Source organism: Sebastes umbrosus, chromosome 10 (genome assembly GCF_015220745.1).
Source record: "Sebastes umbrosus isolate fSebUmb1 chromosome 10, fSebUmb1.pri, whole genome shotgun sequence".
Lineage (NCBI taxonomy): Eukaryota > Metazoa > Chordata > Actinopteri > Perciformes > Sebastidae > Sebastes > Sebastes umbrosus.
In genome coordinates this window covers 22,697,511-22,724,046 of record NC_051278.1, presented here as the reverse complement: position 1 = coordinate 22,724,046, position 26,536 = coordinate 22,697,511, and the positions used below count along the sequence as shown (strand labels likewise).

Genomic DNA, 26,536 nt, shown 5'->3' with positions numbered 1-26,536 from the left:
CCCGTTGCTTTTATCTCTCTGTCTGATCTCTCACAAGCCTAGTCGTGACATCAAATTACAGGTTTTCTTTTTTTAAATTGCTGCCAAATGACGGTATCTCTGTCTTTCTCTCTCCCTCTTCTAATACCGTATCCCTCGTCTGGCCCTCTGTACTTTAGATAATGATGCTTAGCGACCCAGAGGTAGAGAGCGCTGTTCTCATCAGTTCAGATGAAGGGGCAAGCTTTGAGAAGCATCCCATTAACTTCAATATCCTGAGCCTGCTCTTCCACCCTGCACAGGAGAACTGGATACTGGCTTACAGTCATGACAGCAAGGTATAGCTTCTGAGTGAATCCAGAAATGTGATTCTTCCGCGGATGTGATGATATGGCTGCTCATTAACAATGTCTTCCTACTAAAACTTGTGAGATGAAGCTCGGCCTAATTTTATCTTGCAGCTGTACAGTTCAATGGACTTCGGGAGGAAATGGCAGCTCGTTCACGACAACGTGATGCCAGGCCGATTCTACTGGTATGATTACGTGGATCCTATTTTTTGCACAGTGATTGATTGTAATTTGCATAATGATAGTGTTCATGACCCTATATGCTGCCAGACGGATCCAGTGACCTCTTGTCTCGAAACGGACCCCCTACCCACCCCCCACCCCAATGGCAGTCAAGCACAAAACTGATTACATCCACGTCACGTAGACCTGAAGGAATATTGTGCTTCTTTTTTCCATAGCACAAACATGACATGCTGTTTTTGTTGTCGCTGTCATTTAGTAATCTCGACTGCTCGAGCGCAAGGCAGTGAATATTGATGGGAGCCCGTTTATCCCTGTTTGTCATGGTACGTGTCAAACCCAAGAGTGTTTTTTTAGCCGTGAAAGAAAGGACATCGGTTGGAGGACATCCTCTCCACATGCGTGAACAGCGAGACGTTAGATGAATAAGAACAGCGCAGCGGGTACGGCGGCACTCAAAACAATGCATTATTTGTGCTCTTGAAAACCATTCCTTCATGCACATTATGTCAGATAGTTATTTTTCAAAATGGTTTTGCAGCAACCTACAATTTCATAACAACACACATTTGCTATGGTAGATATTTCTGGGAATAGCGGATGTCTGTTGTTGTTTCCTGTGTTGATGCTTTGGTGAATTGAGATTAATTGCCGCTGGTGGCGGCAATTCTACACTGGCTGGTTCACAGGAGATAAAAAAAAAACATCTTTGTATGGGTTTCACAGAATAGGGATGTTCATCGACAGCTGTGATACTCAACCTGGCCTCCCGCTCTTTTTTTTATCTCATTCTCATTTTCTCTTTTTCTCCCCCATCTCCACTTCTCTCTGCTCCTCTCTATCTTCTCCTCCTCGCGCTCTCTCAAGGGCGGTAATGGGGCTGGACAGAGAATCAGATGTGGTCCACATCGAGACGCGCATCGCAAAAGGCCGTGAGTGCTGCACTCCAGTCCACCGCAATAGCGAGACCCACGGGGACCCCACTGCCTCTCATTTAGAGCGAGGTCACGGGGAAGATGAGACCCGTTCTGTTGTTCAGATTGGTCCCTGAAGTCTAGTAAAGTAGAATAGGTGTCTTCTGACAAAAACGGAGAGTTTTAGTGGGTTGATGGATGTTTCTTCTCTTTAATCTATCCCCTGCGTCTCATAGACAAACCTCAACTCCCCCCCCAGCTCTAAACAGCATGGTATATTCTGTCAAAGCAATTATAGGGGTTTCCTGCATTGGAAAATATACTCATATTCCTCCTGTGGTGAGAAAATCTGTCTCTGAATTAACTTTTTTTTTGTTGCAGTGTGATGCACTGCAAGTGCATTATAGTCTTGAATCTCAGCACATTTGAATTGCAAAAGGGCCGACTGTCCACTGGAGTATTACTTAAAGCAGCAGTAGGTAGCATTGGAGCAAATATGATTAAAAAAGTTATTCTTATAAAACTGACACTATATGCTGACAGTAGTGCATGAGACAGGTAACCTGAAAAAAAATCATGAGCCTCCGGTGTCCTCCGGTACTCCTATGGCATCTGCAAGATTTCACAGACCGGAGGAAAACAACCAATCAGAGCCGAGCTGGAGCCTTGCCATCTCTGAGCAGCTGTCAGTCACTCGCAAACTCTGATTGAATGGTCAAACTAGGCAACGCTGATCAAATATGAATCAAGTCTGTGACCCGGCTGCCATGTTGGGATCAGTTGAGGAAATACCAAGCACCGCCCAACAGCCGAAGCACAGTTTCTCACTTTACAGATAAACAGTACACTACAAGATGTTTCTGATGACATTTTACGGGAGAAATAGGCATTACAGTAACAGAATATTAATTCATATTTGATCAGCGCTGCCTAGTTTGACCGTTTGATCAGAGTTTGAGAATGATTGACAGCTGCCACCGTTGAATGAACAGCCAATAGGAACGCTTTCTCTCTCTGAAATGACCTATGATTGGCCAAAAGATTTTTGAAAGCCTGAAAACAGATCCATAAGGAGGTGCAGAAGTCTAGTTTTCTCTCTTGAATTTCAATATGCTGAAAGGTTATTATAGAATTTTTGCCCAATGATGCCAAAAACATTCTGCCTACTGCAGATTTAATGAATATTTTGTCATTATTTCTACAGTTACCCAAGTTGCTTCAGAACTGTGAACTTAAAGTATGTTTAGCATTCGCATACTGTATAGCAGCTGCCTACAAAGTACCGTTTGAAGATGTAAACGGTTGTAATTTAGTCCTCATTGATTTCCTTTCGACTCTCTCCAGGCGCCCAGTACGTGAAGTGCAGAGCCCAACGATGCACAGAAGGCAACAAACTGTACCTCTTTCCGGGACATGTAGACACCAACTCACTGGTGGTGCAGGATGAATACGTTTTCACACAGGTTTGCGTAGTAATAGATTACTTTTCTTCTCCATCTTGTCACCCGAAGGCTTCTGTCTCTGTGAACTTTGATTTTCTTTTCTTTTTTTTATTTTGCTCTGTTGTGCATCCAGTTCATGCTTTTCCATCAAAACCCACATAATGGCTTTCCCCGACACACCTGTTCCCCACTTGCCCAATGTGTGTTTTGATTATGTTTTGTCTCGTTCATGTGAAGGCACGCTCAGTGTTTGAGTTTCCGCACAGACATACCTCCATGCCCTGAAAAATGTGTTTGCTAGCCGAGATCACACGGCAAAGGAACTGTGAATAGACAGGTTGGTGGTCCTTATTACCATTCCCTCTGACTTTGACTCCAATTAGACAGCGGCAGTCAGGGTCATTATTAGAAAATTTAATTTTCAAATGCCCTCGGCTGTCATTGATTTCCATCCACAGCTAAGTAATTTTCTCTCTGCTGGTCAGCCTTGGCACATTTGGTCATCCTTGTTAGACTCCTGCTAAGTTTCAGGAAAATCAAAAATCAAATGATACAGTTATAGAGCTCAGTGTTTGTAATGAATCACATTGCACTCTTCCATTTTGAATAAACGCCCTTAAATGTTTGCTGTTCATATTTTAATTTATTTATCCACAGATTTAATCTTTTGATATGATATGATATTGCAGCAGCAATACTTTAGCGGTGACCCAGTTTCACTTTCAACACACTTAATCCACAGACTTGATTGAAATGGCTGCGATGTAAGAATGAAAATGTGTGAAAAAAAAAAAAATATCACAGCATGATTCAGAAATGGTGATTCAATAAAATGCCCAAATTGCATTTAGCTGAGATGAGATTGACCGTCAAGGCGGAGGCAGACATGAGGAAGATGTCTGGTGAAAATAACAGGACACAGAAGAGTGTCTGCGCGGCGCTGTGGTGCCACAGATGACTTTCTTGTGACTTTCATTGCTCGGGGCAGTTGGATTTAACTTGACAAAGAGTAATGAGGTTATCGATTGGGCTACAACGAAATAAGCAGTCTTCAACACCTCCAAAGTCTCTTGGGAGAGAAAGAACAGCCAAGTGCAACATCCTCAAAAATGTGGCCTGGGAAAATGCAGCTCATTGATTTTCGATAGATTATTCCATTAGAGCCCTAATGTAGTGTGTTGGGGGACAAACACCATCCTTCTAGTTGATTAGAAAATAAGCAATCAAGTAGTGTTGCCCTGCCTGTAAGTGGACGGGAAAGTGGTAGTGCATTAAGATCTTCAAGACACACTGTAGATAAAGCCAACACAATTTTCAGTGCCTCTTAGCTTTGGACTAATTGAGATAATTATAATAATTTCTGTTGTGCTTGTAATTTTAGTCCGCTTTTGACACTGTGGAGTAAAATTGCGAGCGTTTTTATCAAACCAGTCATGTGTTGCAAATTAATACACCTCCTTCAGGAGAAGCTTTATGTCCTCATTTCACATTAGGGATGTGACTCTATCTTGTAAAATTCCTCCCATCCCATTTTTAAAATCCATTTTCCGGACAGTCTACATAGCTCTCTCTATGTAGGAAGAACCCATGGCATCAATCAAAATGCATATAAAAGAGTTGCTGACCTAAAATGGTGAAAAACAAGGTGTTATTTGAAGCGGCACTAAAATATGTATAATGTGGTCTATTTAAAGAATGACAAAGCCTCTTTGACTTCATTGCAAAGGTAACCAAGTCAGGACGAGCTAGCTATTTCGTCTCCTACATGAGAGAGTCCTTCAAGCGGATGAAATTGCCCAAATATTGTCTACCAAAGGTAAGCTGCAAAGACACCAAATAACTGTCAGATAATAAAAGATGTATTATCATAAAGACACATGATTATTGTTTTAGAATACACATGTTTGTGAAGAAATGTCCCACTATATTCAAAATATCCTAGACAGTTATGGTCCTCTCTTTTAAGCCTCTTTTGTGTTTGCTCGCTCTCATTCTCACCCATTCTCTCTCTCTTTCCCTCCGTCTCACTTTCTCTCACCAACGCCTCCCTGCAGGACATGCACATTATCAGTACAGATGAGAAGCAGGTATTCGCTGCAGTCCAGGAGTGGAATCAGAACAACACTTACAGCCTGTATATCTCAGACTCCCCTGGGGTCTACTTTACCCTTTCATTAGAGAACCTGAGAACCAGCAGAGGACCCGCCGGTAACCTACTGGTTGACTTTTATAAGGTGCGTAGTTGGTCTTGTTCATGGGCTGCTACTGTCAGTGCACCACTAATGCCCCTTCCAGTTATTTCACATAGTAGTAGAAAACATTTATCAGTTTACTAACCTGTGATTGTAATTAAACTGGGGCAGCAACTACCAATTATTTCCATTATCACTTTTATTTTCTCCATTAATTGATTAGTGATTTTGTCTATAAAATGTTGCATCACTTTTTTTCATATCCAGAGGACATGTATTCAAATTGCTTGTTTTATCTGATCACACTATAAAATCTAATGATATACATTTAACAGTGATATAAAACTGAGAAAAGCTGCAAATCCTCACATTTAAGAAACTCAAACGCAGTGGTGGAATGTAACTGAGTACATTTACTCAAATACTATACTTAAAGTGGCAATCCTTAAGATTCCAGTCCTGGTTGATTTAAAATTTCTATTGGAGTGAAAACAATGGATTTGTGCTTATAATACAATTATTGTCCAGAAACCCTCACAGATACTGCATTTAAAAAAAAGAATCATAACATGGCCAACTCAAGCCCGACATTCAACGACAGCTGTCAGTGTGTCAGTGTGCTGACTTGACTATGACTTGCCCCAAACTGCATGTGATTATCATAAAGTGGGCATGTCTGTAAGAACCCATTTTCATTCACATATCTTGAGGTCAGAGATCAAGGGACCTCTTTGAAAATGGCAATGATAGTTTTTCTTCGCCAAAATTTAGCATAACTTCATAGCGTTATTTTGCCTCCTTCACAACAAGCTAGTATGAGACGGTTGGTACCAATGGATTCCTTAGGTTTTCTATCTTCGTATGATGTCAGTATCTTCATTCTAGCTTAGCTCTAACTCTGAACCCGCTACAACCTCTGGAAGATCGATTGTGTTAATGCGTTAAAGAAATTTGTGGCGTTAAAACGATTTTGCATTTAGATAATACATATACATCCGTACATATACATATTGATAATACTTCTGTACTTTTACTAACATTTTGAAAGGAGTATTTTTACACTGAGGTATTGCTTATTCTACTTAAGGGTCTAAATACTTCTTCCACCACTGCTCAAACAATGAATTGATCATTATTTGTTAATTTTCTGTTGATCAATTAATCAAATAATGAAAGTATCTTAGATGACAATGCACCTTTACTTGTTTTCTTTCGTAGGTTGAGGGGATAAATGGCATGTATCTTGCCAACAAACTGCTGGACAGCCTCGTCAAGACTTTCATCACATACAACAAGGGACAAACGTGGGCCCTGCTGCCAGCTCCTGCCGCTGATGTGGCTGGGAATAACCTTCACTGCATTCTGGTGAGCTGGATGGAGCCTTTGGGCAGGGAGTGAATTTATGCTCTTACTCATGCGAAATGAAGCTTATGACATATATCATTCATCAAATGTTTCAACCTCATCAGCTGTGCTCTGGATGTTCTTTGATTCAGAGCCATATGCGCGGGGCGAGGCGCCAGCTTCAGCATCATCCTCCTAAATGGCAGAGGAGATGCTCGGCTGGAATATTCCTATTATCAGTGTAAAGCACAGGGTGTCATCGTGTATAGTTTCAGGGGTCCAGACTTTCCATTAACCTCTGTGATTTCAATTTACTACCTGTAGTCACACCGGACTAATGAATGTTAGATTACACTGAATTACATTATGCGGCCGTGTTGTTATTCAGCAGCTATGATATTAATCTAATCCAGTCAGTATGTTCTTTAGAGTCTATGAAATATTGGAAATTGCTCAGTTAATAGCAGGTTATAGTATTTCTTTGTCATACAGATGACCATCATGCTCTTGCCTGCTTTCTGACCCCCCTCCAACCTCTGCTGTTTGAAAAGCCGTATTGATGTTTTTCAATGTGCTTTAGTCTGAGAGATGAGTGGAAATGATTTGAATCAATTTTGCCAGTTTTATCAGTGCATCTTGGGGAATTTTAATTACATGCCTTGTTTGCTTTAGAATGAAACAATTCAAATGCCCTCTGTGTCCTCTCAGCCATTTTCTGCCTCTTTTTTTCCCAGGCAAAGGGAGATGAGAGGAACAAAGTATCTTTGTTTTATAAATGGTATCTGAAAGTGCTAGCACTTTCCTCTCAACGGGAAGCATAGTTTGAAGGCAAAGCTAATTATAATTGCTTTTGTGAAGATCCGTCTCAATGCATATTGTCTCCAACCTGTGCTCCATCGGAATCCGTTTTTGTTGACAGCCATTTTGTTCGCTGCACCTTCATCTGGAGATGTCGGAGAATCCCTACACGTCTGGACCCATCACCAGCAAAAAGTCTGTGCCAGGAATCATTGTGGCTACAGGTAGGAGTTACCTAAAGGATTTGATTCATAGATTAAACTGCATCCCTACTCTCTCAGATAAATGCGTTGTAGCAGTGCAACTGCAAATATACACAAAACTAATCACACAGTGCCCTCTTTCTGTCATTGAAATCAGATACTGAAACTCCTAAATCTCATATTTGGGGTGAGATGATTAGGTTGCAGTAAGTCATAGACGTGTCCTCCAGTGGAAAACTAGGACATGCACAGATTCACAAAATAACTCTTAACGACTTTATCCAACCAGGTGATTGTGCATATAGGTGTGTTATGGAGTCTTTGCTATGTAAATACACACCGAGTGAAATTATTCATGTTTTTGTGCTCAGGGAATATCGGAACAGAGCTGTCCTCCACTAACCTTGGGATGTTTATAACATCTGATGCAGGGAATAGCTGGAGACAGGTGGGTCTACACACTGCACACGTTTACCTTAAACAGATTATGGATTCATGTTGAAAGCGTGTCTGTCATGAGTGGAGTAAATGTGTTTTTTTTCTCTGTGCACCAATACAGATTTTTGACGAAGAGCACAACGTTTGGTTTCTTGACAACGGTGGGGCTTTGCTGGCGGTCTTACACGCAGCGACGCCTATTCGGCACTTATGGTAGGTGTAGCTACTGTGCAACAATTGCTGACATCATAATTACTGTATGTAGGTGTTGGACTTTTAGTGGGAAATCATCTGGGTATGATTTTTTTTTTCTGGGTTTGATGCAGCATATGATTACATTTAATGTTTTGAAATGCTGATGGGCCAAGTTTGCATGATTATTGTATCGGCACTGCAGCTTCAGAACTGTCAGAATCATTTCCAACATAAGAGAGTCTGTTACAGCTTTGTACTCCTGGTTAGATATGATGGTTTGAGTGCTTTTATGTAAATGTAAAGTGGAGCAAGGTGGAAATATGAGCCTGAGAATGCCCCCATAAGTCCCTCATATTGTGGGCGCTTTGTAACACTATCTACTTTGATGTCCCTGCACATTACAGCCTGTCAAAAGTGATTAAGCTCGAGGAAAGGTGATTTCAACCCCCCCCTGAAATCTATTTCTAATGTTGCAACCTGAGTCATATCTCCCTTTTCTGTTGTTTTGTCACCTTCAAAAATTTCCCTGGGCCACGGAACATTTGTTCTGTTGTTCAGCTCGGTGTCGAGATAATTTTTCACATTGAAGAGAATTTGAGGTGCTTCATTTTTCAACTGTGGCAAACGCTAAATCACCTGATCATATTTCTTTGTAGCTTGTTTTTCACTGCTTAACCTCTGTGCCCGTGATGTTTAATGTCATATGCATAGAGAAAACAATATATTAAGCCAACGTAAGGAGTTAAACATGGATGGATAGACAGAAAGACAGATGTTCATGCGTTGACAGCTGTTGTTTTGTTTTTTTTCCTGAAGGATCAGTCTAGACGAAGGAAAAAAATGGGGCCGTCACAGTTTCTCCTTGGCACCTCTGTATGTGGACGGAGTTTTAATGGAGCCGGAATCTGACAATCACATTGTCACGTAAGCAGAGACACGCACAAGTACAGTCCAGCAGGAATAACACAAATATTATCAGGCTTGAAGAATTAGCTCTTCTGAGGGTGTAAACAAAGAAAGGTCCACCTGATGTTCCTATCTCGTCTGTCAGCATAAATGACAGATTTCAGATTTGCAGGTGCTGTTATTACACCATCATATCCGAAACTCGTCTATCTGTATCTCAGGATGGTCTCATCTGAAATTTTCATTTTGGTGAATCACCTTTCAGTTTCTTTGGACACTTCAGTCATCGGTCAGAGTGGCAGCTGATCAAGATCGACTACAAGGGCCTCTTTAGCAGGAGATGCATGGATGGAGATTATCAAACATGGCACCTGCACAACAAGGTAACAGGCATATTAAGCGTTATTGATTTATTGTCAGCTTAAAGAGATGCATGTTTGTCCTTCGTCACTGTAAACGGCACACTCGCTTAAAGCAGCAGTAGGCAGATGGTTTATGGCATCATTGGGCAATAAATCCATAGTAACCTTTCAGCATATTGTAATTCAAGTGTTCTGAGAGAAAACTAGACTTCTGCACCTCCTCATCGCTCTGTTTTCAGGCTTTAGAAAATCTAGCCCATGACGGGAGACTTTGGCCAATCACAGGTCATTTCAGAGAGAGAGTGTTCCTCTATTGGCTGTTCATTCAACGAAGGCAGCTGTCAATCACTTGCAAAATCAGATGTAAAATGTTTTCAGAAACATCTTGTGGTATACTGTTTAGCTGTAAGATGAGAAAGTTTGCTCCGGCTGGTGGGCGGTGCTTGGTGTTTCCTCAACTTATCTCAACATGGCTGCCGGGTTACAAACTTTCTCATTTTACAGCCAAACAGTGCACTACAAGATGTTTCTGTAAACATTTAATGCAAGAAATAGGCATTACAGTAACAGAATATTGATTCATATTTGATCAGCGCTGCCTAGTACGACCGTTTGATCGGAGTTCGCGAGTGATTGACAGCTGCTCAGTGACGGCAAGGCTCCAGCTCAGCTCTGATTGGTTGTTTTCCTCCGGTCTGTGAAATCTTGCAGAAGCCATTAGGAGCACCGGAGGACACAGAGACATATAATTTTTTTCAGATTACCTGTCTCATGCACTACTGTGAGGATATAGTCACCATTTTAAAAATCTTTTTTTAACCATATTTGCTCCAATCTTTCCTACTGCTGCTTTAATGCATGAACAAAAATCTTTATTTCCGTCTCTCTTTCCAGATTTTCTTTTCAGTCTTGTGAAAAACTAAATAATCCTTTTCTTTGTTTGATAGGGAGAGCTGTGTGTGATGGGCGAGAAGCAGATCTATATGAAGCGCAGGCCAGGCAACCGTTGCATGCTGGCCCAGGACTATTCGAGGATCTATTCCTCAGAGCCATGCCTCTGCACAGCCTATGATTTTGAATGGTAATGACTTATTCTCTCAGCTTTCCCAACTGGGACCATACTGTAACTGAGACTTTTATCCTCAGTGATCCTTAATTTCTTTCATTATGTGTTTACCAAACAGCCCCTCTCCTTTGAACATCTAATTCACTTGTACGTAATTACAGCTGTTTGTAGGCAATCTGAAACAGAAGTATCAGTTTGCAGGACTTCAAATACTTTAATATCCATCTTACATTGCCCATGTTCTGGAAAACCAATATGACAGTTATTCATTGAATCTAATTATAGTTTTGAAATTGTAGATGAGAGTTAGGAACTTTTCATTGTGCTACTGCAATTTGCATAATGTCAAGTGACTTATTAGAATTCAATTAATAATGAATCACTAAATTAATTTTAAATATCTTTTATCCATCTGTCTGAAATTCTGTTTGATCCTGCTTGTCTGACAATCATGTTGCTAGTTATGGTCTTAAAATATGCCATGAAGCCCCAACTGCGAAGCATTTGCCCCACAACAAAAGCTTGTAGAAGCTAGATTATTCGAGGTGCAGTGTTTATCATTTTATGAAATGTCATGTTTTTTTTGGCAGTGATTATGGGTGGGAACGCCAGGCGGACGGGAAGTGCTCCCCTGCTTTTTGGTTTAATCCAAATGGTGCAGCTAAAAGCTGCAGCACCAGCCAAAGCTTTCTTAACAGCACAGGGTAAGTGGCCCCCAATGTTCAATCCATCACAAAACAATATTATTCCATTCCAGCTTATTTGTCACGTTGTCTCGAACACAAACAGAAAATAATGGTTCACTTCCTCTGTGGTTCAGAGAAAAAGCCTCTGTGTAGAGCTGACAAAAGCAAACTAGACTGTGTCCTGATTCCATAATACATAATGACGCTGAGCCGTTCTTGAGTAGACACTCAAACACACAATTATGGTCTGTATGGTGGCGAAACAGCTCCAAACACACATACACACACATATACTGTATAGTTGTATACTATTATAGTATTTAGTATATAATAGTATGCAATACAGGATTATGACACTTTTTTAAAAACTTTATGCTTTAAAGGTATCGGAAGGTTTTGTCCAATAACTGTAAGGAGGGAGGGAGGAACGTGTACTCGCCCAAGAGGCAGGCGTGTCGTCCCAGACCACCCCGAGGCCTCCGTCTGTCCACCAGTCAAGGAGAACTCAGTGCCACCGTTGGAAGCAACGTTACTTTCATGATCTACCTCGACGATGTGAGTCATATGTGTGAGTCAGTAGCTGTTGTTTTAGTAGCTGTTTTAAAGGGTCAGTTCAACTAAATTTCAACAAGACTAGCGTGACTGTCTTAATTCATAGTATAGTCTGTAAAAAAAATGTCATAAAAAGTCGTAGTAGAGTATGTAATAGAAAATGTCATAAAAAAGTCATAATGTAGTATGTCATAAAAATAGGGCTGTCAAAGTTAACGCGATAATAATGCCTTAACGCAAATTCGTTTGACGCCACAAATGTCTTTAATGCATTAATACAACATGTGATTATTAGATTGTAGCTGGCTCAGTTTTAAAGCTAGAATGGAGTTACTGGTATCATATGAAATAAAAAAAAAACAAAGGAATCCATTGGTACCAACCATGTCATACTAGCTTGTTGCAAAGGAGGCTAAATAATGCGCCAAATGCATGCATTACAGGTACTGCATTTAGCATAAAAAATATGCTTAAATCATAACACGGCAAACTGCAGCCCAACAGGCAACAACAGCTGTCAGTGTGTCAGTGTGCTGACTTGACTATGACTTGCCCAAAACTGCATGTGATTATCATAAAGTGGGCATGTCTGTAAAGGGGAGACTCGTGGGTACCCATAGAACACATTTTCATTCACTTATCTTGAGGTCAGAGGTCAAGGGACCCCTTTGAAAATGGGCATGACAGTTTTTCCTCACCAAAATTTGGCAGAACTTTGGAGCGTTATTTAACCTCCTTTGTGAGAAGCTAGTATGACATGGTTGGTACCAATGGATTCCTTAGGTTTTTCTAGTTTCACATGATACCAGCTTCACTCTAGCTTAAAAACTGAAATTAGTGGCGTTAAAACAAATTTGTGTTAATTGTTATTTTTGCAGTAACTTTGACAGCCCTAATTTTTTAATATATTGTAAGCACCTGTTGACCTTTTAGATTAGTGTGACAGAAATACAGATATCTCAAAGTAGTAGTAAATAAAACCAAAGCTATCTGCGTGGCTGGATGCCACATCTTTTTTTTGTAATTTAGGTGAGAACACTTTAATAATGGGAATAAAAGTTGGCATGATGGCACCAGACAATAAACTAATCCTTGGGACACTTTCATGTCCTCTGTAGCTCTCTTTTTTACTTTTCCTCTTCTTGTCTCAGTTGAGTTTCTGTCTCCTCCCATTCATATTCACCTGCAAAATGTTTGTGACACAACATATAGGACGTCTCAGCCCAAGCACTTTAGAAGTGGACTGTGGTTACTTCACGCGTATGTGGTCTAGTTGAAATATCCTGACCTAAGCTGTTGTGACAGATGCTATGTCTTAACGCCTGTCTGCAGGGAGACTCGCTGAAGACCAGCATCCAGCTAGACTTCGGGGACGGCATCAAGATCACATACTCTAACCTGAGCAGGACCGATGATGGCATCAACCACATCTACAGAACGACTGGGATTTACCGAGTGACAGCTACTGCTGAAAACAACCAGGGATCTGACAGCAGCACGCTGTTTTTACACATCACCAGTATGTGAATAAGAAACATCATTACTCATTCCTGCGGCAGTGCATATAGCATGAATCTCGTCTCTTTCATGGATAGTCACGTCCCCCACTCTGCTGAATTTCATTTTAGTCATGGCTGTATTACTTTTCTGCATTTTAGCCTTGGAAAATGGAAAAACACACACCTGGAGCTAAACGTACATCGGCTGTGATCGCAGTCATATTTTGTGTTTCATGAATTTGTGTGTGTTTTACGTGTTTCTGCATTTATTTGTATGCACACGTGTGTAATGAATGTACGGATGGATTGTGTGGTGGTGTATGTGTTGCTGCCTCAGGTCCAGTGGAGCGTGTATATCTCTCCGCTCCTATCGTAGCCGTCAGGGGGAAGGAGGTTAATTTGACTGCGGTGGTCTGGCCGAGTCACACCAGAACATTGACCTTCTTCTGGTGGTTTGACAACAGCTCAGAGGTGAGACGCTTTTCCTCCCACTCCCGCTATTGTTCCACTCACACTTTTTTGTCCTTTTTTACTGCAGTCTTTTCCATCTTCTCTTGATGTCCTTGTGTTGCTGTTTACAAAGTGTAAATCTACAGAGCTTTCACACAAATCATGCAAAATGACTGCACGTGACTGCGCTGTGTCTTTCTGAAGGATCCAGCTAGGATGGCTGGTCATATTTATTTATCACGTTGATTGTGTTCACTGCAGCACCCCCCTCATTATACAGTATGTCAAGGGCTGCATGTTCGTAGTATTCTATATACGCCTGGGAGGATGCAGGGTTTTCTGTGAAATCCTCTGTGTTTTTCCTTTTTAAATCCAGCCCATTATAACCTTGGAGGGAAGCATCTCATACACGTTTCAGAGAGAAGGAAAAAACAAGGTCACGGTCCAGGTTGCTTCTGGAAGCACCATAATGCAGGATTCAAAAGTTATAACTGTTAAAGGTGAGTGGGGGAGACAGTCTTCAAAGAACTTTAATTGGTGTGATGTACGTTACATGAATATGCAATACGCTTTCTCGGGGAAAGTCTGATGCCTCTCGGTCCACGCTGCAAGCAACGCCACGTTGTTGTCAACGTGGACTTATCTAATGAATAAAATGTCACGGCGGGCGAACACGAAATCTTGTGGAGCAATTAACTTCAAGGCGTATGTTGCCAAATGAGAAAAGACAAAACTGCACATCAGATTAATCAAAAATGAAACCGGTAGTAACATTCATATTCTAACACACATCACTTCACCTTTTTTTTTTTCCCAGAGTTCTTCAGGTCGCTGCTGTTGTCCTTCTCGCCAGCTCTTGATGAGCACAATCCTGACATCCCAGAGTGGAGGGAGGACATAGGCCGTGTGGTGCGGACAGCTCTGTCACAGGTACATCGCGACCATATCACTCTGGGGTCTCTCCTGGAGCTAACATCAGCCACTAGTGGCTTTCAGGGTCATTACTATTTCATACCTGTATGCAGTATTGATACTGCAGTCATGATGTTTTATGGTCCATGTGTGAAACTTGGTCTTTTTTTACCTTACCTTTGACGATAGTAACTAAACACGATTATCTAGTGTCAATTTCAATTGACGCTGATGTCAAAATGTGGATGTTTGGTGATTTTGACTCTAGTGTTCAAAGTTTAGAATCAGTCCGAACTTCATACCTGACTGTTTGGTTGTCCTGTCGCTGCAGGTGTCTGGGGTTCCTGAAGATCAGCTGCTGGTGTCTTTGTACCCTGGACTTCCATCTACAGCAGAGCTGTTTATTCTGCCTGATGAGCATACATCAAGTGAGCACAAGAGAGGGAGTGAGGAGGCTCTAGAGACGGTAAGAACCATCCTATCTCGAAATATTGGGTTTGGTTATCATGTGAACTATCAAGAATGGGCGTTTCTCTTCTACTGATATGACACATGAAATTATATGATTAGGTATGAAGAAAGTATATGAAGGCTGTTACCACCAGTTAAAAATTGGATTAGCTTTAATTTATAAACCGAAAGACGCTTGAAGTTATAGTTCAACGTTTCTTAATTCACTTTTTTGCAGAGAGTTAGATGAGTTAGAGCTAAAGATCTACTGTAACTGATCCACATATTATATCTTGTTTGGGTAACACTTTATATGAAGGTCATGTCTCTAATGCATTATAAGCACAATCATAAGACATCATAATGCAATTATAAGGCTTTATAAAACACTTTATAAATGTTTATGATCTTGTATGAAGGTTTATAAAGTATTATAAGTTCAGCATTCATTATATCTCCAAGCCAAAGTGACAACAGTGTTTAAAAAAAGAATCTGAGTCCTGGTTACACAGCACATTATAATACCATAACTTTAGCCAGTTATGAAGACACATAACTGTGTGAATGTGTGTGTGAATGGGTGATTGCTGACATGTTGTGTAAAGCACTTTGAGTGGTCGGAAGACTAGAAAAGCGCTATATAAATGCAAGTCCATTTACCATTTAAATAGGCCACGGTCAATGCGACTTTTGTCTTCCGATCATCCCAGAACGCATTAACTGTCAAGTCTGTAAGCTCCGAGGTCAGATCTTGCTCGCATTGGATGCAATCAGCCAGACCACATGCTGAATTGGACTGACTCGCATTGAGTTCGGATCTCACATTATGACATTTTATGAAATTTTTTTACATACTATGCTATGACTTTGTATGACTTTTTAGACAAACTATACTATGACATGTTTTATGAAATACTATAGGCCTACTGCCATTTTTATGACGTTATACTACGGCTTTTTAATGACAAACTGTACTATACTATGATTTTTTTATGACATTTCTATGAAATGCTATACCATGAAATTATTTATTTAATACTATGTTTTTTTTTATATACTATACGATGACTTTTTTATGACATAGTAATATCACTGGTGACATTTTTATGACAGGATATACTATGACTTTTTTTGACGTACTGTACTATGACTTTTTTCGAGATGTGATATTTTTTAGGACTTTTTCCAGCACACTATACTAAGACATATTTTATGGCATATTATACTACGACATTTTTATAACATACTATACTGTGACATTTTTTATGACATGCTATACAATCACTTTTTTCATTTTTTTCAACATTCTATGCTATGACTTTTTGTTTTTTTCAACATACTATAGTATGACTTTTTCTATTTTTTTACATACTATACTATGACTTTTTTTTCACATACTATATACTATGACTTTGTTTCGACATACTATAGCATGACTTTTTTTATTTTTTTTTACACAATATATTATGGATTTTTGTTATTGTTTTAACATATTAAGACTTTTTAATCATGATCAAATTTTTCGACATACTATAGAATGATTTTTTTTTCAAAATACTATACTATGACCTTTTTATGTACATACTATAATATGACTTTTATTTTTTTTACATACTGTACTATGATTTTTTTTATTTTTTGACATAGTATACTATGCCTTTTTTTCGACATAATATACTATGACATTTAAAATATTTTTGACATACTATACTATGATTTTTTTTATTTTTTCAACATACTATTCTATGACTTTATTTTCGACATACTATACTATAACTGTTAGTTAATTTTTTTGACATACAATACTATGACTTTTTTTAACATACTATACTTTGATTTTTTTTTCCATCATACTATGACTCCAACAAACTATGCTATTCCTTTTATTTTTGGTCATATTTTATTGTAACTTTTTTATTTTTCGACATACTATACTATGACTTATTTTTTGGACATATTATGACTTTTTTCATATTTTCGACTACTACTATTCATATTTAGAAAAATTTTGACACACTATACTATGACTTTTTTTATCATACTATACTATGACGTTTTTATTTTTTCAACATACTATAGTATTACTTTTTTTTAGTAAATACTTTACTATGACTTTTTTTTATCTTTTTCGACATACCATAATATGATTTTTTTTCGACATACTATACTATAACTGTTTGTAATTTTTTTGACATACAATACTATGACTTTTTTTCGACTTAATAAACAATGACTTATGTTGAAAAAATAAAAAAGTCATAGTATAGTATTTAGAAAAAATAAAAAGGTCATAGTATAGTTAGAAAAAATGGAAAAAATCATAGTATAGTATGTAAAAAAAATAAGTCATACCATAGTATGTTGAAATAAGTCACTGTATAGTATGTAAAAAAGAAATCAGGGTATAATACGTCAAAAAAAAGTCATTTAAGTCATATGACTATGCTATGCTATGTTTTTTTTCAACATACTATACTATGACTTTTTTAATAACATTTTTATGGAATGCTATAATAGGACTTTTTGACATACTATACTATGACATTTTGTATGGCATATTATACTGTGCCATATTCAATGACATTTTTATTGCATACTATGCTATGACTTTTTCATGACATTTTTTAATGAAACTTCAAATATGAGGAAAACATGATGGGATTTTCAAAAACAACAACGAGTCACTTGATGACAAACAACGTTCTTCAAAAAGACTGAGACACCCCCACGAAATTACAAATAGCCCTGCCAGGGAAAAGAGGAGAGAAATTGTCAGTTTTGGAAAATATATTTTTTTGTCTTACACTTACCAGCAAATACTGCTCATAAGTCCTCATAATTGTGTTATAGTAGGCCGATATAATATATCATTGTTATATATTGTACCATGTGTGCACTTTTTCTGATGTAGATGGGCATGTGCAATCGATGGATGAATGCATCTGTTGTATTTTTTTTTTAATGTTGTTTTTTTGCTGTGTTTTTATATTTCAGACACTGTGACATCCAAGGCAAATTTCTCACTGGGAATAAAGTCTATCTGATCTTATCTATCATACAATTGCTACTAACTTTAGCTTAGCGTGTTATTGATGCTTATAAGACATTATTCCATTTTAGAAACTTAGAATTAATATTTTGTTATGAAATATTCGAGCAGTTCTCTATGTGTCTTTATGGTAGTTATAAAGTGCTGATTAACACACAGGACTCAGATTCTTCTTTCAAACACTTGTCACTTTGGCATTGAGGCATAGAGAAACCTTGTTATAAGTTATCATGCATGATTATAAACATCAATAAATAGTATTATAAAGCCTCTTAAATGCATTATACCATCTTATGAATGTGCTTATCATGCATTATAGACATGACCTTCATATAAAATATTACCCTTGTTTGTTTATTCTGTACACAATAAAAATGTAAAAATGACAAGTTGTGGTTTTACGGGGTGCTAAATGCTGTAACATATTTATTAGTCAATTTTTTTAGGGGGGGGGGGGGGTTAGAACCAGGCTAGCTGTTTCCCCGTGCTTACAGTCATTATGCTAAACTAAGATAATCCCCTCCTGCTTAAGCTCCATACTCAATATTCTCATCTAACTCTTGAAAGAAACATATTTGTTAAACCGTTCTTTTAATGAAGTGTTAGTTATAAATTGCCAGTTCATAATATGGTTAGGTCAAATGATATTAAACCTTAGAGATTTTATTTACTGTAGCATAATATATCATTCTGTTTTTGTGTTTTTGTTAATACCTAAAACAGATATCAGATATTTTTGTCACTGCCCTGAACCAAGGCCTGATCCAGTTTGAGCTGAAAGCAGATATTCGCATTATTGTGTACATGACTCAGCAAACTTTGGGTAAGTTTGTTTATTTTCTACACTTGGACCAATGTAATTGTTGCATTTAAAAAAACGTTTTGCAGGTACATCAAAAAGCGTTCAAATAGATCTTTGTCTTAATTTATGTTAGTTTAGTACAGTATGTCTACAGTGCATCCACAGTGCATTTGTTCTGCTTGCAGATGTGCAAAAGATAAGCCACGTGTCATTCTTGAGATGATTTGACATTGAGTTCTACCCAAACACTGAAACAATAAGACAAAGACAAGAGTATTCCCTGAATGAGATTTATATGATACTGTATATCACAGGATTTAAATATATTTCACAGTGCATCAGTTTTTGCACCTGAGGCTGAGATACAGTACTTCTCTTTTTAAATTAGCCAATCAATGACGTGATTGACAAAGAACGCATTTGGTATGCACCGAGGAAATCGGCAGGGTCACCGGGTCATTAGCATATCGCAAAAACGTGTCGATCAACCCTGCTTGGCTTTACCCTTTTCATCCACCAACGGATCTGTCTTCATTTGTGTCTGCATACAAAGGTCTGAGTTGCCTTTTAAAATGATCCAGAAAGGTCATAGACTTCATAGGCTTCTCTCTGAAGGAGAGAAAGATGGGAGGTGAGGGGAAATACTTTGAATATTGCATCTCAGCATTTAAAAAGCCATGACTATGCATAAGCTACCTGCATGACGGACCCCAGAGAGAGGCAGTAGACCTCCTAAAGGTTCCTTTTAATACCCTGAAGGGATAACATGCAGAGAGCAGCTCTCCAAACTGTACCTGCACTTGTTACATGACATGGGGTGATGAAAGTAATCTCCTTGAAATAAGACATGGTTAAGGAAAAGAAAAAGAAAGCATCTGTCTCGGTCAAAATGTGACTCATTTGATCCGTTTGTCTTTCAGCACCACTAGTGGATTCAAACTCCATCCACAGTGGGTCGGCGATGCTGATGCTGCTCACTGTGGTGTTTGTTGGTTTAGCAGCATTCTTCATCTACAAATTCAAAAGGTGTGTTCACGGGAAATTGTATTGAAAAATAAATTACAATTTACATTTGTTGTTGGTGAAAATCTTCACACAGCTGCTCTGCTATCTCCTTGTTGTCAGGAAAATCCCCTGGATCCACGTTCAGACCGAGGACAGTCATGAGAAGGACCCGGAGGTGATCAGTACAGTTGGTCAGAATGACAACATGTCGAAGGTCAAGCTCAGCGAGTTTCCATCTCCGAAAGAACTCATGGAAAAGGAGCTGGAGGCCAGGAGCAGAGGTGCGTTAGCTACACATTTACTACTCACCACCATTATCAATGATTATGTGTTGTACAGAATATACTCTATTTTAAGCAATATCACAATTTAAAATTTTCTGTTACAAATAATAGAAAATGTAGTTAAAGTATGAAAGTTAAAGTACTTACAATGCAGACAAAATCCATTACATTTCACAATTAGATTATTATTATTGATGCAGTAACATATATATATAGCATTTCGATGAGGCCAGCGCAGTAGATAACATTCACATCCCCATTACGCTTGTTCTTTGCTCTTATAGTAGGACATTTAGCTTTCCAGTGCCCCTTTTCCTTACAATAATTGCATACTTTGGCATCAGATTGTCCCCCTGACAACCGTTCTGGTCTAGCAGCCCAATCGTCTGACCACTTCCCCGAAACGCACTTTAACATCATCACAGACAATGGGACTCAAAGTCAATCTTGTGCGTCAGGACATACTCATCTGCAAGCGCAGCAGTTTTGACTTTACATTCATAAATGTAGGTAGCAACGTTGCTTGGCAGAGAATTTATAAAGTGCTCCAAAACCATTAAATTACACAGGTCGTCAAAAGTTTTAACTTCAAGAGCCGTACACCACAGATTAAAGGGAGTACCCAACTCCCTGGCATACTCCATATGAGTTTGCTTACCTGACTTTTCCCACGTTCTGAACCTTTGCCTGTAAGCTTCTGGCACCAACTCATATGCTTTTAACACTGCAGCCTTGACCGAAGAGTAATTTTGGCTTTCATACACAGGAAGGGAACAATACGCTACTTGAGCATTGCCAGTTAACAAACATTGCAGCAGCAGTGTACGCTCTGAATCAGGCCAATTTCTGCTGTCAGCTACCCACTCAAACGGTGAACACTCTGAATACACAAGGGCAACATTGAAAACCAAGTCCGCCGGGACCTGACCATTCTGAATCAAACTTAGCTTGTGCTGTTCCAACTCAAGCGTTTTAAGTTCCGACTCGTGTTTTACTTTTCCTACAGCCAATTTCTCCTTTTCAACTTGCTGCTGAAGTTTACCAGGCTCCATCTGTAACAACAGCAGCTCCTGTTGTTGCTCAAAAGTTAAGCCAGGACTTAAATCAGCAACATCAGGGGGCTATTTCACAAAAGCCAGAAAGAAGAAATCCAGGATAACAGAGAAAGCGAGGCTTGACCTATAGTCTAGTCAGTGCATCCTGGCTTAATACGTTTCACGTTGACCAAGCCAGGCTGAGGAGATGCGACTATAGGTTGAGCCAGGTGCAAGAGTCGTGGAAGTTAATATGTTATTCAGGAAATTTACCATGAAGATTAATTACAACCACTAATCCACAATGCTAGAATATTACGACCATTATACATATACAATATAATGTTTAATACATTGTGTTACATACATGCTTACAGTGTGCATTGGATTGATCACTTCTCTTTCTAATTTCCTCAGTTTCTTTCTTTTTATCTCCAAGATAAGTGATAAGTGTGTGCGGGAATGGACTTTTTTCTTTGATTCTCACCTCTGCAAACTATTTTTTTTATATATATAAATGTGTGCTCTACAGACATCTAACTGTTTGTGAATTCTGTAAAACACACATCAAATCTATCTATTTATCTGTCTATCCATCTATCTAAAAATACATTAATAAATAAATAAATAAATAAATAAATAAAGGAAGAAGGCTGTACTTGTCAATCTTGTGGAAATACTTATTTAGTCCATAATGGATAAGAAGTCAGTGATGTGGTGCTTATAGAAATATCATATTTGTAACAGGACCCAGACACTGTACAGCCTGGCAATGTAGTGAGTGTTACCTGTAGGACATCCACACCATGCACAGTTCCTGCTGTGCTAATTGATATGTGTTTTACAGAATTCACAAACTATCAGATGTCTGTACAGCACAACTGAGGGGATTAGAGAGAGAAGTGATACTTTCAGTGTACGCCATAATAAGCATGTCTGTAACGTAATGTATTAATCATTGTTGTTTTTTCTCTCTCCAGCAGACCAGTGATCCCAGCAAAATAAAAGGTCAAAAAGCATTGTGGTGTCCTCTCCCTGTTGTTTCATGAATACAGTACATTACATAGTTACTGGTCCAGTGAACTTTATCAGCCATTTCTAATCGTCATCTCAACAACTGCAGTAATATATTCATCAAACCTCTGACAACAATATGAACAGCAGTCTTCATAAACACAATATAACAGTAGCAATGACTATCACATGAATAATTATACAAATAAAAATGAATGGTCACGCTGTTAAAATAATAACCATTCATAACTGAATGACAATATGTATTCAGTTAAGTACTTATTTTTATTAGCCTGCAAGCCTAAAATATGTTGCAGGCTAATGAAAATGCAACTTATGTGCCACTGTTTTCAAGAAACCGAGTCACAGCTAAATTCAGCCAGGATAACTGGAAAATCTTGGTTTAATCAGCTATCTAGGTTTTGTGAAACAGGCCCCAGGAGCAGACAACTCAGCTAAACCAGGAACAGACGCTGTTGCTCTGTTTGTCACCAACGTCCACTCCAAAATGCTCCACAATTTTCCAACAGCTGTTCTCGAACTACAGCGCTCCAAAACTTCCTCTGATGGTGCTTTCAGAAAATCCTCAACACCTCTGCCATATCCAAACCAAGAAGCTTAACACGATGAGAACGAAACACAGTCTTACTAATCCATGAGCCAGGTGGTTGGTCGTGCCACTTTGGAGGGACCAGGTCTCATAGTGATTTTTTTAAAAGGTCTATGTCCCTAGTGTTGGCTAATGCATGATAGCATTGCAGCAATGGTAGCTTTCTATGTGCTATCACTCCTTTTTTCATCCCTCCATCATTAAATTTGTTCCATCTTTTTTCGCCATTTTACACCTAGATCCAGTATAAAAGAGGGTAACCAACACACAATATCATGAAGTTCTATATCGTTGTGAAGCTTAGACTATAATCTAACCATCGGTCACATTGTCATGACAACTGAGGTCAAGAGAATTTGACCTTTGACCTCTAATGCTGCAATTGGGCAAATTCTGAATGCCCCTCCAAAAATGCCCTTATAAGTAACTTCATATTGATCTGATGTGCCCATGGATAGTTCCAACATAAAGAGCATAAAAAGAGCTTTAAAATTATATATTATATGACTAACAACAATAACAGAATTTCTTATGAGATAAACGTAACTTTGTGCAGTTTGTATCCGATAGAATGTCAGAACTTTGCATTGAATTCTGTTATTGGGGCAGTTGTAAATGGCTTTCTAAGCAGCAGAAACACAAAATAATACAAAAACTCAAAAGACTTTCCCAAGAAATAAATTCTCTATCCATTATTTTTATGTTTTCCCACTCTTGCCTCATTGTCAATATAAACATGTTCCAACTGATGAGGCCCCTACTCAGTAGCAATGGGTTATATTCCATGTGAAAATGATGTTCACTTTTTTATAAAGGCATGAAACTTGGTACACTTGAACAGTTTGGAGCCCTGAACATTTTCAGATATGGAGCCATTGCAAAAATGCCTTGTGGCAGCCATGGTGGTCATTTTACTTTCCACCATAACCAAATTATTATAAAATGATTATTTTGCATCTATCTCCTGTAAATAGTTAATGGTGAATTCAATGATGTTGTATGAAGCAAATCACAATATCTGAGAACCTAGGCTATACTACTACTACTTAACTAGACTATAATATCATGTCTGTTATGTGCATGTATGTTGTATAGAGTTTTAAAAGCGTAATCCTTTTGTTCATTAACCCTGACAATACAGTGACTGTAAAGAGTAGAGCAATATTCAATATGACCATAAAAACTTAAAGCTTAAAAAGAATGTGTCAAACACAAAAGATGAAAGATACATCCTGCAGATGTGCTGAGACGCATCATCAGCGATGGAACTTGGGGTCATTGGGTATTTCGGGTCTTTCAGCATCAGACACTCTCGCTCAGGCAACTCAGCCAAGGTTGATCAGACCCCAGCTTGCGTCCCAGCAGCAGTCGCCCATGGATCTAGCCTCTTGGTATATACCCACAGCCAAACAATTCCACGCACGATTACGCACTAGCACAGGAGCGCACAGACAGCCAAATGCACATTAACAAACCAAAAACAGAGCCATTACCTCTAATTGCCTAGCCAGAACTTAGCTAAACTCCTCCCTAGTCTTCAGGTAGCTACTTGCAGTGGGTAGCCTACTGTACTTACGCACTAACAGCCCGACGAGACGGCGAGGCAACCAGACAACAATGGACAGCCTGTACTTATACCCGTTGTGTGCCTCACAATTACAACACAGGCGCGACTTGACAAGAAACAAGTCCAACACTTTTCTACCCAAAACCCCCACACACCTACAGTGTCAAAAAAACAAAACCACTACACTGACAAATTATACTCACTTAAAGCATAATTCCCGTTCAAAAGTGTCTCCTTGCAGCGCTTTTACAATTCAGTTTACAAACTCTGGACACGTGGTACTGACTCACCTGAGACAAATTCCACTGATTACACACTTCATTCACAAATTACTAACCCCGCCCACGGAGGCCATGATCACACATTTCATTCACACTGACCTTACCAACTCTGCCTGCTAAGGTCCTGAGTAATAAGTATGGAAAAATGCACTACTCCAAGTTACCTGGAACATGACAAAGGCCGAAAAAGAAGAATTGGACGAGCTCCTATTTGTCACAGCCCTGCTCTATAGGGACTGTGACAAAAACAGGAGACCCATGGGTGTACTGAACAAAATAAAAGTGATTTATTAACCAAAAAGTATGTAGAAAAGGAAGTCAAAAGAATGTATGGGAGGAATCTGTAGAGTCAGTAGTGGATGTGTGGAAATGTGCTGCATGGATGTGCTGTAACAAGGAAAAGGAACCAAAAACCTTGGAACATAGGTGTATGGTGTGTGAGGAGATCTGCCAGCATAGACTGCTGCATGCTCAGGCTTTAAAGCGTTGAGTGCTCCATGCCGCTGATTACCCTCATCGGGTCTGCAGCCCTGGAGAGAAAAAGCAGACACAGCAGAGCATCCAAACACAAAGGGGTCATTCAAAGCAACTAGCAACTGCAGCTGCCAAATAAAATGTAGTGGAGTAACAAGTACAGGCACAATATTTCCCTCTAAGTATGAATTAGTATAGAATAAAAATACTCATGTAAAGTTGCGTTTGAGTAAATGTACTTACTTTCCAATAGAACACAAGTGAATGTATTTTAGGGTGTAGAAAACTATAGTATGCCAGCTGTGTAATACAGAATATTAATAATATCTGTGTACTGCTCGGACACATTCATACAGGATTTAAATAATAACTTTCCCTGTAGGAGACTGATACTGATTAACATTTTATTGCATTATTTATCACATCACTGAGCATCTGTTTTGAATATTTTGTAACTTTATTTTGGTGTTGACACAAAAATACATAGTTTCAGTCTCATTTAAATGACACTGCACATTGAAGTGCAGCGCACATCCGAGGTGCTGGAATGTCTTTATCGATGCAGTGTGTCATATTTTTGCAAACTGCACGCCACAAGCACAACTGCAGCACAGTAACCAGATATCACGATGACAAGTTAACTTTCTGATTGCCATGGCTGACATCCACCGTGATGTCTTTTAGATGAGAACCATTCAGTCCCTGCAGACACTGTGGATTATTTGACAAAAGTAGCATTGCAGTGCTCCTGACAAAGACATGTGGGCTGCAGGCTGTTTTTCTGGTCGCTCAGCACTTTGGCTATTCTTCATTTCTCAGCTGTTTCTACCTTTCCTAAGTCCTTGCTGATCTGAAACAAATGAACTCCTTTATGGGTTGCTTTCGAAAGTGTTTAGTTACAAAAGGGCAGAGCAGCATGGGACCTTTTGATTTGGGGCTCACTAGATTAAATGAATTTACAACCAGCTGTTTAATTAATACTCTGAAGCTTGGTTTGATTCTCATGCAGTCTGATTTTGGCTGGGCATACAAATATCCATTGTATAACAACATAAGATCAAAAGATCAATCATCTGCTAGTGCAGGCAGTAATCATTCATTTTGAATAATGCCTTCATTATTCACTATTACATTGTTAATAATCCGACAAGTAGATTTAATTGCATTTAAAATATGCCTTGTATAAACAAAATATCCCTCCGAAATAAATTTTAAGTACAGAATTTTCAATTGCCTGCAAGGTAGGTCTCGCACCAGCCGGCGGAGAACATACCCCCTACCAGAGGAAAAACATTAACCAGCTTTAATTTAATTAATGTCTGGGTTCAGTGATTTTATGTGTTCTCATTTTAGTCCTAATGGCTTGAAAAGCTCTGAGAAGAAGGAGATTCTGCTAGTCATCGATAGTTTTCACAGTGCAGCAAGAGCTATTAAGTAAAATCTAAATTCATAAAAGGTTGAAACGATTTGAACATTTAAAATAGGATTTGACAGA

General features: G+C 38.9%; 1 protein-coding gene across 3 annotated transcripts in view; it reads left to right on the top strand.

Annotated features, from left to right (window-relative positions):
• sorcs3b (sortilin related VPS10 domain containing receptor 3b) overlaps positions 1-26,536 on the top strand; it is a 165,955-nt gene that overhangs the window by 134,454 nt on the left and 4,965 nt on the right. For 2 of the 3 annotated variants that reach the window (XM_037781543.1, XM_037781545.1), the window contains 23 exons: positions 159-317; positions 441-514; positions 1,380-1,444; positions 2,771-2,889; positions 4,595-4,684; positions 4,923-5,102; positions 6,279-6,425; positions 7,324-7,426; positions 7,777-7,853; positions 7,965-8,056; positions 8,855-8,962; positions 9,210-9,327; positions 10,254-10,387; positions 10,963-11,076; positions 11,442-11,613; positions 12,943-13,129; positions 13,447-13,580; positions 13,936-14,059; positions 14,377-14,489; positions 14,803-14,937; positions 18,694-18,793; positions 19,693-19,798; positions 19,898-20,058. In XM_037781543.1, the coding sequence (XP_037637471.1) occupies positions 159-317; positions 441-514; positions 1,380-1,444; positions 2,771-2,889; positions 4,595-4,684; positions 4,923-5,102; positions 6,279-6,425; positions 7,324-7,426; positions 7,777-7,853; positions 7,965-8,056; positions 8,855-8,962; positions 9,210-9,327; positions 10,254-10,387; positions 10,963-11,076; positions 11,442-11,613; positions 12,943-13,129; positions 13,447-13,580; positions 13,936-14,059; positions 14,377-14,489; positions 14,803-14,937; positions 18,694-18,793; positions 19,693-19,798; positions 19,898-20,058 (2,812 nt within the window). Of the gene's footprint in view, positions 1-158; positions 318-440; positions 515-1,379; positions 1,445-2,770; positions 2,890-4,594; positions 4,685-4,922; positions 5,103-6,278; positions 6,426-7,323; positions 7,427-7,776; positions 7,854-7,964; positions 8,057-8,854; positions 8,963-9,209; positions 9,328-10,253; positions 10,388-10,962; positions 11,077-11,441; positions 11,614-12,942; positions 13,130-13,446; positions 13,581-13,935; positions 14,060-14,376; positions 14,490-14,802; positions 14,938-18,693; positions 18,794-19,692; positions 19,799-19,897; positions 20,059-22,075; positions 24,512-26,536 lie in introns of those variants that run through there. The other variant, XM_037781544.1, reaches the window with a different exon arrangement.